Genomic DNA, 12252 nt, shown 5'->3' with positions numbered 1-12252 from the left:
AGGACTCCTCTCATCGTTCCCCTGCTCCAGCATGGAGTCCCTCTCACGGGGTGCAGACCTTCAGGAGCAAACTGCTCCAGCATGGGGTCCCCCACGGGGTCACAAGTCCTGCCAGCAAACCTGCCCTTGCGTGGGCTCCCCTCTTCACTGGTCCACTGGTCCGGCCTGGAACTTGCTCCAGTGTGGGCTTCCCACGGGCCGCAGCCTCCTTCAGGTGCCTCCACCTGCTCCAGCATGGGGTCCTCCACGGGCTGCAGGTGGAATCTCTACACCCCCTCATCCTTCCTCCATGGGCTGCAGGGGGACAGCCTGCTTCACCATGGCCTTCACCACGGGCTGCAGGGGGATCTCTGCTCCGGCGCCTGGAGCACCTCCTCCCCCTCCATCTGCACTGACCTTGGTGTCTGCAGAGTTTCTTACATCTTCTCACTCCTCTCTCTGGCTGCAAAAGCTCTCTCTCTCTCTAAGTGTTTTTCTTCTTCTTAAATATGTTATCACAGAGGCGCTGATTGGCTTGGCCTTGGCCAGCGGCGGATCCATCTTGGAGCCGGCTGGCATTGGCTCTATCAGACACAGGGGGAGCTTCTAGCAGCTTCTCACAGAAGCCACCCCTGTAGCCCCCCCGTTACCAAAACCCTGCCATGCAAACCCAACACAGGTGCTTAGGGCTCTGGACTGGGAAAGGGAAGGTGAGCTTGTGAATTGCCGTAGGCTCAGGATGGAGCTGAATCTTCCTGTCCTCCTCAACAGTGGCTGCTCTGTCTGTGAAGACATTGTTCAGCCTTATTTTTGGTCTGGTTTATTTTGTTTTGTTGGTTTTTTTTCCCTGCAGACACAGCTTGAATGAAAGTGGCAGAACGCTGTGCTTTATGAGGAACTCAGTGTTTCAGCTTGTGGGGTTGGATCCAACTTCGGATCCACAGCATTGAAGTGTTTAGGTACTGCCCCGTGTTGGGAGAGATGCAGAGCCCAGCCTTACAACCACTCTAGGAACCCAGGAGGGACTTGCAGAGTTTGTAGACCAAGAAGTTCCTAATCTGTGTAGCAAGATCAGAGAGAGACACTGCAGATAACACAGCTGGCAGGAGAGGAAATTGTTTTCAAATCTCTAATATTATTTAAAGAACAGAGTCTTCTCTGTTTGAAATGTTGATTTATTCCAGGTTAATGTATTCTTTTAACAAAATTGTTTTGGAGAAGAGGAGACAGGAAAGCAGTTCCAGCTTAGTCCTATGGGGGACCACTAACATGCTTTAATCTGGAATGAGAGTAATGTCTGTTCCCTTGTGAGGATTCATGCTTGTTCAGTGCTTGCTTCACCTGGTGTGAATGTCAGCTAAGATGCTAGATAAGAGCCGGGGTTTGCTGTGGTGGTGGCTTTTTATTGGTATCTGTTGTTAAGTCCCATCTTACATATATGAAAAAGTAAAGAAAAATCCCAAATAATACTGTCAACGACTTACCAAAGCCAGTTTTTAACAAAAAAAATGCATTATTCGGGTGCAAATACAAATTTTTTTTTTATTTACTAGTATACAAAATCATTTCTATTCATACCTGAACAATACTTTTTCTTAAAAAAACAGAATACAGATGTAATTAATGGGGTTTTGGTTCTGTGTATCTGCTCATCATTCTGTGACTTTTCTCCTTACCACATTACCTGACTCAAACTCCTCCAGCAGAAAGTGTGTGTTTTAAAAGTAAAATTTACTTAAAGCTTTAGAATTAAAAAAAAAATAAATCCGTACCATTCAAAGGAGGCTTACAGCAGTTTCAGAAATGCAGTAGCTGAAGAATGTGCAGAACAAACTCCATATAAGCATGTTGATTGTAAGATTACTGCCATAACATTAACATTTGTCAATCATATCTGAGCTTGAACTTAAAGGCCTGTTAAATGATTGAACTGGGGTTTTTTGTCCTATGGAGCATTTAGAGGTGTGTAACTTCAGATAGAATTTCTTAGGCAGTATAATACAGATGTTATTTCAAATCAGAAGTTGATTTGTATATTAATTTTAGAAGAAACACATCCATGTCATGTGAAATACTGTTTTGATTTGGTCTTCCTTTTTTTTCTTTAATGCAGGTTTGTTGTTGAAGGTCATATTCCATATTTGAATGTTTTTCAGCATTTTCCAGAGAAGATGAAATTATGTGGACTTGATCTTAAGATCTTTTGTGTAGAGGTAATTTTTTTTCTTTTAAAGGGAAAGATTAAAAAAAAAAACCCCAACCAAAACCTAGTTATCTCATGGTATTTTAATTTTTTTGATCACTGTACTAATGAGTTGATTAAATCTATTCTTATGTTGTAGAGTTCATGTTTCGGATTATTTGAGCCTGTGCAGAAACCAGTGCGCTCTGTGACTTGGAGTGCTTTAATTTTTAACCAGTCTTATTAAGCTGATTACCTAGGTTAAAACAAAATCAGTGAGTACTTGTGGAGAAACAGGTGTTCAGAACTGCTCTTGGAACACTCAGAAATAGGATTTGGCTTCACATCTAAGGGCACTATATTATCCTGTTCAGTGCTTATTTAAAATATTTCTTGAATTTTTTTGTAATTCCATATTCTTTTCATAAAATAGGGTTTAGATGCTATCTCTTGTTCTGTTTCTTGCTGTACTGGTTGAAATATATCAAACTTAAAATCTACATAAGGGGTTATGGCCCTTTTAGAAGCTGAATAGTGATGGACAGTCTTGAGTGAAATGTAAATTTCCCTTATTTAAGGTTATTATGTGTTGTGGTAATGATTGCCCACTGGTGTTTGTGTTGCATAAAAAAAAAGTTTATTATGGATTTTTTTGAAGTGTGCAAATAAAATCTTAGATTTTAAGAGCAGAAAGTGACTTTTCTATTAACAGGAAAAGCTGGGTTTTGGTCTGCTATAAGGTGTTTGTAGCTTAAGCCCTCAGTGATGATGTTGCGAGTAATGTTACTGTTCTCCAATATGTAGCTTCTATTCAGCAGGTCATAAGTTGTTCAGAAGCTAATCTGTAGCTTTTTTTTTTTAAATATATACCATTGCTATCCTGTCTGGATAAATAATAATAATGACCTCAACTTTTAAAAATCAGGAGATAAATTGAATGTAAAACCTCTTGATTTCTTTTTCTGTCTTAGATCTTTCCTTAATAGAAAAGATACATTAAATTGAAATGTGTGTACTTTGTTTCTAAAACTCTTTTAATTCTCAGTCTGTGTCATTCTTTGCCTCCATCCTTTGGAGGTGTTTTTGTCTCTCAAAAATGGTTACATAGAACTTGTATTCTGGCCTGACTAAATAAAATATACCCCCCCGCCCCCCCATCCTACAAATCACACAGATAAAATTTTAGTATGAATTGCAGCTGTAAAACTTGTACCATGCTTCCAAGTGGGAGATCTGGTTTGCAGAGTGGACATGACAATTGCCCTTGGAGGATCCTATTGCTTTCTTTTGAGATAGAGCTGTTTCTGGCATGCGGGATGATCTGATGCCAATCCCAAAGGTGATTTCATCGATCCCTATTAGTTTAATTTCTCCCAGAGCTGTTGATTTGGATTATTCTACTGTCCTTCCACAAGCACACTTCCACTATGGATTGTAACATGTCTTGATGTGGGAGCGGGACTTCACAACTTGAGAGCCACAAGCTGGTCAATTTAATCTCATTCCACCTTTATATAAAAGAGAAAATCTAGCCACTTCACCCTCTGTCTTAAAAACTTACATAGCATATATGCACTTTCCTTTTTTCACAAACCAGAGAAAAAAACCCCAAATCTGATTTTTTGGTCTTAATATTGCTTATGATGAGTGTGTATCTAGTGTGGTCTGCTATTTAGCTTACAGGAACTTGCTGATCTAAAAGCCGAATTTGTGTAACTTTTGACTTCCACCTTGCTTGTCTGTGATACCGATACCTGCACTGCTCACTTCCAAAGTATAAGTAGACATATGTACTAATCAAGTCACCTCTTAATTTTGTTTTCATTGAGATGCATAGGTAAAATTCTGTGAGCTTACTGTACAGTTTGTTTTCTAGACACTCCAGTATCATTGCGGCTTCCTCTTTCTAGGAATATCTGCTCCCTACTTTACCTTCAATGTTCCTTTAGCAATGCATCTGCAGGTTTATTTAGTTTTAACATTTTTGACTACATCATTGGGCTGACAATTGCAGAAAACCTCACTAGCTTTTTCCTACATCTTATGTTTCAGAACTGATCTTGCTGCTCATTGCAGCACTGAGATTAGCAATAGCTTACCGTATCTAGTTTTGACATCTGAGTTTTGAGAAATTCAAGAGATGAGGTTATTGTCCTGGAGCAGGAAGTTGGATTTTGTAATACTCCATCCTGAAAATACAGCCTGCATTCTTTTCTCCTTGGTGTTCTGTATGTAATATTCTGTAGACAATTATCTTCAAAACCTTTATGGGATTATGACTGTTAATAACCAGGCAGGTAAGATGTTCTAATGCCATTATTTGTTGTGCTTCAAGTCTGGTGAATACAAGCTGCAAACATGTTCAGAAGTCTGGATAACTGGCAGGACTATTCAATATGTCTCCTTTTTATTTTGAGCAGATTTTAGTGCATTTAGTTGCGTCCTGTGCTAATTCCCTGCAGCCCAAATTTGAATAGAGAAGTAGTTATGTCGTAGTAGCTTGAAGGATTTGAAGTCATACTAAGTATCATTTTATGATACTTAAGTAGAGATGAAGCCTAACGATGTGGCTTATCTTATATAAAAACATTCTCAGTAGCTTAAAGTTGTGGGTTTTTTCAGTAACAACTTCCCAGATACTGAGAATATTTTGTACAAGGTTGTACAAGGAATTTGTACAAGGTTGAAGTTGTTATTGCTTTAAAAAAATGAATGCAACAATTATTACAAGATGAGTCACATCTACTTTCTATCTATGTAGTGACGTGTGTATGTGTACATGCAGGAGGGTTTTTTTTATGCCTCGTCATTTAGTAGTAGTATTTCATATGCAAGGAATGTGACTAGTCTCAGGCTTTCCAGCTGATGAACTTCTGTGCTGTGTAATACAGGAACAGAGTCCATATTACTGATGATTTTTCCCTGTCCTGTGTACAATTTAGTAATTAGAGGTGATTGCAGCATCTGTCATACATGGAGAGGCTGAGAGCACTGGGATTTTTATCGCTGAGAAGGCTGGGGGGGATTTCAGTAATGTGTCTAAACACCCAAGAGGAAGGAGCTGGAATGGAGTCAGGCTCTCTTCTTGGTGGTGCACAGTGGAAGGACAGGAGTCAACGAGCACAAAGTGAAATACAGGAAATTCCATTTAAACATAAAACTTTTAACTGTAAGCATGATTGAACGCTGGAGCAGGCTGCCCTGAACCACTGCAGAGTCTGCATCTTTGGAGATGCACAAAACCTGACTGGACACAATCCTGAGCCACTTGCTGTCATTGACCCTGCTTTGAGCAGAGGCATTGGACTCGACGGTCTCCAGAGGTCCCTTCCAACCTCAAGTATGCTATGATTCCAATGGTATAGTATGCCTTGTATTCTATTCCACATTTCCAGATAAGCCTTTCATATTTTAGTAATGGAACAGCTAATAAGAAGGATGTAATTTTTCATTCTGCCCAAACAGAACTTTATTTAAAGTACCTGCCACAAAAGTTATTGTATCTGGACACCTCTGTCCAGAAGTCTGGGAGCTCTGGGCGTAACTGCCTCAGAAATAAAGAGAAAAGGAGTCTCCACCTTTCTGTATCATCTTTATTATGATGTATAACTGTTAGAAATGTGGCAGGTCCTAGCTGGAGATAAGTACTACCTCGCAAGTATTTTATGAAGGATAAAAGTACTGTAAAAGATTTTTGTGTAAAAGTTGTTGTTTATCTTCCATAAGTGTTTATCTTTGCATTGCTCCAAATCTGTTTTCTAAGCCTTCACTTGATTAGTCATCCTATTTATCCCTTCCTCTATTAAAATCATGTGTATGTTAGAAGTTAGCCTTTGGTACATGTGTTTTACCTAAATGCACAATGAGAGGGTTCACAGGGCAAACAGTAGCTGTAGCAGGATGCTCCTGTTAAGTGCTTAGTTCAGAAGTTCCAAGTTCCCGCCCAGTACAAAAGAAGTAAAGCATATTTTCATCTTACTCTGCAAAATTTCATTTTTCTACAACAAGTATTGTTATTCCATTTGATTAAAACTTTTTTTATGCATCAAGAAAGAATAAGATACTTAAGTTTTGGGTTTTGTTCTATGCAGGAGATCAAGGGGGTTTTTTTCTTGCTATTTGCAGTTTGTTTAACCACAGTAAATCCCTGCTGATCTTGAGGCTTGTGCCAGTAGCAAACACGTCTTTGCTGAGCACAGTCGTCCTTTCTCTTTTAGGTGGAAGTCATCTTTATTTCCTTTTTAATGCACAGGGTATCTCTTTCTTTAAAAGCCAGCTAGTGTAGGAGTTAAAACAAATTTGTAAATTAGCAGTAGTATGTAAAAAGTTCCGTGGCTAATTTGTTTTCAGCTTGTTTTATTTTTATTGATAGTTATCTGTCCTCCAGTGGAGCTACACACAAATTCCCTCTTCCATTTCTGCATGATGTAGGGAAACATCCCTAAGATACACATACTCTGTTTTGCTTTTAGGGATTTATCTGCATCCTCACACAAGACTGATTAAAGCATCCCTTTTCTCTTGAGCTAGCAACAACTTGTCCTTGCCAGAGATCTGTTTTTCCTTACGTTTTTGACTCAGTACTTTATACCTGATTATCTTTTATGTAATTATTTTGTTTGTGCTTTAAAGTTGTTCTGCTTTGCTGTCTCAAGTTTGCCTTTAGCTTTCATTATTTTTTATAAAACTCATTACTTTTTGGCATATTTTACCCTTAATGCATTGTAGATTTTTTTTTTATGTCCAAAAATATTTTTGGTTTTGATCCTCGCACACACGCAAACTTAAATGTATGTGCACGCATAGGTAAGCAGGTCACTCCCATGGCTGTTGGGCAACTTGATTTACTGAAGTATTGAAGATAACAAACACGTCACTGTGGGGTATGTGCTGTGTGGAACAGGATAGGTGTAGTCTCATAAATATCTTTCAGATCCTGTTGTTCTGAAGAGCTTTGGGAATGGTCGTCTTTCAGATGCACAAGAATCCGGACTTGGCAAGGAGCCCAATGTGTGACCTCAGTGAAGTTCCCTTCTCTCAGTCTCTTCTGCAACTTTAAAATAACTCCTTTCTTCCTAGACTTATTAAGAATCTCTTTTTTTCCTCAAGAGTGAGGAGGCTAGGAGAAAGTTGAGCTTGGTGGGTGTTAGATGAATTCTGTTCAGAAATTGTCCACCAACCTGCCCTCGAATACAAAAGGAATGGGTATTTACCAAATTATCCTTGCTACTTCTTCTGCCCTGGAGTGGGGTCATGGAATGGCATCTCTATATGAGCCTTTCTCTTTTTTCTTTATTTTTATTTTTTAATCTTCGGTGGAAGTAGCTGCACAATTCTATGTCTGTCTGAAACCTTCTGTCTTCTGAGAAGGCTGCTGAATGCTTCAGTGTTGACAGAATGGTGTTGATATACCTTGCTGTCTAGGAACCTATATCTTAAAAATGCTTCCTTTTTTGTTTTATGATTTAATTCCATTTCTCTCTGTCTTCCTCTGTGTGTTTTATGTTTGGTTCTTTTTATAATCCGCTGACTATTGCTGCCTATAACAAGAAAGGTACTTATTTAGACAGCTTTGACCTTGCAATGTGAGAAAATTAATATCCAGGTTACATTTTGGTTGTCTTGGTATACTTTTGTTTTTTCTGTTTCCTTTTACACATCCTACCTCCAACTTAGCCATATTAACAGAAGCACTGTTTAGTTTGAATTCTCTATGTAATTCAGCTATTTCCATCCCTAGATGTCTTGATTCTTAAATAACTCCTAGTGTTACTCTTCAGTTTTTTCCATGACATAGAAATGCTTTCTAAATGTCCAGCTGAGAAGGATGTTAACATTGTCCTTACCTTTGTCTGTGCAAAATCTTGGTAAAGTGGCAGTAATATCTTCTGCTTGTCAGAAATCAATATGTGGGCAAGAGGAGAAGAATCATGACACTCAAAAGCACATGTCAGGATTTTCTCCCTTTTCTCCCACCTAACTGAAAGGCTTGTTGTTTTTTTCTTCTCCCTGATATCTTTTTTTCTTTCAGGCTTATCTTTCTACAGAAAAATGATGCCTGTTTTTGTCTGTGTTAGATTAGGTCAGTAGCTCTGGGCAGCTCTCCATTGTGTTCCGTTTAATAAGAATTTTAATTTATGCGCCATTAAGAACCTATGTTGGCTTTGATGGGAAAAGGAAGAGTTTGAAAAGAAATATTTGCTGCTGTAAGAAAAGATCGAATTCATCCAGGATCTTTCTTTTCCTTAAAGTAACCTGTGACAAGTGTTGAAGTAGGTACCATAATGTATTTATAAAGTAGGCTGGAAAACTTGCTATTTTGACAATGTGCCACTTCAGTGCAGAGTGTTTTATTCTATATGATGCTTTGGATTTATTTTATTTGAGTTGGAGGAGTATATAGCTTGCATGCATGTGTGCACACACAAACCCTCCCTAGCTTGGATTATTGAAATTCTTAGCTCTTTTATTTGGGAATGAAAGACTTGCTTTAAACATTGAGAAATGATAATTTTTCTCTACACTGTCTAGAAACTTTTCAGTTCTTTAGTTTCTTCTCTTACAGTATCCTGTAGCTTGTATTTTCTTTTTCTTCTCTTCTGTTTTTCTTGACTTTTTTTTTTCTTAGTTTTGCTTGATTTTGTTCTTGTCACCTCTTTTGTATCCTTATTGCTCTGCCACTAATCCTTCTGCCACCCATCCTTCTATTTCAGCTTCAACCAAATCTCACTTCTGCTACGGATTTGAGCAATTCAGTTTCTGAGATGAATTTGCCAAGATTTTTCTCTGCTATCAAGGATGCTTCTGGTTTGCTCCTTTGTTCTGCACGCTTTGCTTTCCAGCAGAGCAGCTCTTGAGCTTTGAGTATAATTATGAATTACAGTCTTCCAGTGATACTTTGTAGTAATTTTTTTTTTATTTGGGTCCCCTTTAGCTATCCTATAAAGAAGGAAAAAGGTTTTTCAGAGCAGCAACGCCAGTAGATTGTGCTGTCTTCCTTGTGGGAGCTGGAGCTTCAGCTTCTCTCCTCTTCTGACCTTATGAAGGTTGCTTGACTGACAGGATATTTTTAGCTACCATTTTTCCCATTGCCATTGTATGATTTTGTTCAGGATCTGTGCCAAGCTAATCATTCTAGAGTTCCTGAATCTTCCCTTTTACATTTTTTTTAAATACTGCATATTAATGTGGAGAGTCCTTTGATGTTTAGAATTTCTTAAGATTATTTAAAAAACAACATTTGTGTTTCAGAGAGCTCCTCAGTTATTTGCTTGAAGCTTCTTGTGTGTAAATTATCTGGGCCTCTCCTTTGCAAAATACTAAATTCTATCAGATACTGGTTTGCTTTTTTGCAGACGTAATTTTTCTCTTCCTGAAATATGATTCTAATGAGATGAATTCATATTCTTTTTCCAGTTACAGAACAATCTTATTTTTCTTCATATTTGTTTCATGATTTACCCATTTACCTGTGGCATTGAAATTCAAGAGTTTGGGTGGTTTGGGGTTTTTTTTCCAATTTCCCTACTGTTTACGGCTTAGTCACTTTTACATCTTGTTTCATTGCAGAATATCTATAGGCCTGTTTCTTGTCTTTTTTTGTCCAGATTGTCCCTGGGCACTATGCAGTCAAATCTCCCCTCTGCTTCAAAAGGGGGATCTTTTATTCATGGTTTTCCCTTTATTCCATTATCCCACAATAAAAAGAAGGATATGCCAGACCTGTCTGGGAGTGTAGTGACCTACCGGGACTGTATTTGGAGAGGCCTAAAGTGTGTGCTTTCATGACTAGGAGCTACACATTTTTTTTATCGTTTACTATCCAATTTTAGAACAAGATTTAAACTCGGGACTTGTATCCTTGTGCAGGACTACCCAGTGCAGGACTTGTCTTCCATGCTCAAAATGATGATGTAATGTTAATCATTTATGTCACAATATGGTTAAATATTGCTGAGTTTTACTATGGCAGGAAGGTTAAAGATACCGAACCTCAGATTCAGCCCCTCTTTCTGATTCTCTTTGTTACAGGTAACGTTACAATTGGAATACGGTTATCAATACTTGTGCTGTATAAACATTTTGTCCCTTGTGACCATCTAACAACTCAGTTGCTCAGTAAAAACTGGTTTGAATTAAATGGGGATGTGCCACAGAAATGTATTTGAATCAATTCAGCATTGTTCAAACATAGTAAAAGCCACTTTGTTTTGTAAATTTAGTTGCCAAGTTTAAGTAGTTTAAGACGCCTCCTGATTTTGATTTCCCTGTGAATGCTGGGGGCAGAAGAACTGTCAGGTAGCCTGGAGGAAAGCATAAAATTGGAGGGTTTCTCATGGATTAAGAGAAAACGATTGCTCAATATTTTGACAATTACCTGCTGTATACGACCAAAACTAGGACTTGGTTGTAGCTTCTGAGGCTAGTGGCTCGATTTTAGAAGTAATTTGGCATTCAGTCCTCATAAATTTCTAATCATGTCTGCCAGCTTGTTATAAAGTGTGAGGAGGTTCATGTAATTTATGCTGCTAGGATTGGTTGAATAATTTTGTCTATATTCTGACCAGAAGTACCATCAGTATTACAGGTTTCTTGAAAACTAGGTCTTGCATTTACAATACTGAGTAACACGTGGAAACTGTTTCTTACTTCTGTATCTAAGTATATTGCTCGGCTTATTCACGTTGGAAACGCTTGTTTGCATTTTCTTGTTAGATACTTTGAGATGCTTCTGTTCTGTTTTGTTTCCTGCAGTCAGGAGCATATCACAAATTGATAAAATATTTTACTGTGTTTGAAGTGCCTAAACTTAGACAGATAGGATCTTCCTTGGAAGGCTTTGAAAAGTAGCTACCTCACTCACTGAGAGCATTTTCATTAGATAACTTAAATGTAGATACTGAAGAAGGTTAGATAGAGATTAGCAGAGGGACTGTTATTAGAGTATTGATGTTTCTCTCTTCTTGCCTACGCTCAGCTCTTTTCCTGGAAGGCTGGGCAAGCTCGTAGAGAATTATCACTCACGGTGATAATTCTTCCCACCTTGCACTGAAAAGAAAGCCTAAGTACTTTTTCATCATTCTTTCAAATACAGAAAAAATGAGTATCTTGTTGCACAGTAAAATAGATGAGCGGTGAACTTTATTGCAGCACAGGAAAGAATGAGGTCTGTACTCAAACCTTGAGGTTTGACACACATCACACGATGTCTGTGAGGACGATCTTACTTGCGAATGGCTGTAGAGCATGCTGCTCATACCTGCTTTTCTCCAAATGTAGAGCCAGGAGCTAGATATTCTGGGTAAACTCTAAGCTTATATGGCATAAGCTTGTATGAAGCTGTCATATTGACCACTGAAGATCCACAGAAATCTCATGATGACTGTTTTTAGCATTGCTAAGAATATGGGTATTTGTCCTGCTCTTCAGGCTAATGCCTCCCTCAGGTTTGCTGGTATCGCTCCTTGATTTGTATCCTAAATTGGATGCAATGTGGCTGAGTGCTTTTATACAGCAAATGATATTTCATTCTTTGTGATTGTTTTATATCAAAGATGCTATTTATGGTACTGTGATTTCATCAGCTTAAAAGCAGAAGGATTAGCATTTGCTTCATCACAGAGTTTGGGTATGTGAATAGAAGTTTATAAACTTGACAGTATTTCTTAAGTGCTCGTGTTTCTTTAGTTGTGGGTGTGGATTTAGTCTCCTAATTATAGTACTCTTCTAGGAGGGGCAGATGAAGTGAATCACTGTTCTAGGGCTTTATGTTTTTTGTCCCACTGTCTAAGGAGGAGCGAAATTCCTCTGTATACTTTTGTATTCTGAATATTGCATGAGGTCACTGTACTGAAATTGTTGCTGTGGAAATGATTTATACCATCTGGTGACTGCTTTGGTATTGCTGATTTGATAGGTGACAACAATGCATTCTCTAAGCTGACATTAATGTTTTGAATGCAGATATGTTAAATCATTTTCTGGTCTGAAGATGATTTTTAAAATAAAATGGTCTTCTGACCATTTTTGATGAGTAAACCTCGTAGGAACAAGTAAAATACATATCATTGATGCAAGGAAAGACTACCTAC

At 38.3% G+C, this 12252-nt stretch overlaps 1 protein-coding gene across 1 annotated transcript in view; it reads left to right on the top strand.

The window, feature by feature from the left end:
- Window positions 1-12252, top strand: part of TAF1B (TATA-box binding protein associated factor, RNA polymerase I subunit B) — a 52312-nt gene that overhangs the window by 15518 nt on the left and 24542 nt on the right. Inside the window, exon 8 of the mRNA XM_054822348.1 lies at window positions 2093-2192. Within this exon, the coding sequence (XP_054678323.1) occupies window positions 2093-2192 (100 nt within the window). The remainder of the gene's footprint in view (window positions 1-2092; window positions 2193-12252) is intronic.

Source organism: Grus americana, chromosome 3, assembly GCF_028858705.1.
Source record: "Grus americana isolate bGruAme1 chromosome 3, bGruAme1.mat, whole genome shotgun sequence".
NCBI lineage: Eukaryota > Metazoa > Chordata > Aves > Gruiformes > Gruidae > Grus > Grus americana.
This window is presented reverse-complemented; position numbering and strand designations above follow the sequence as displayed.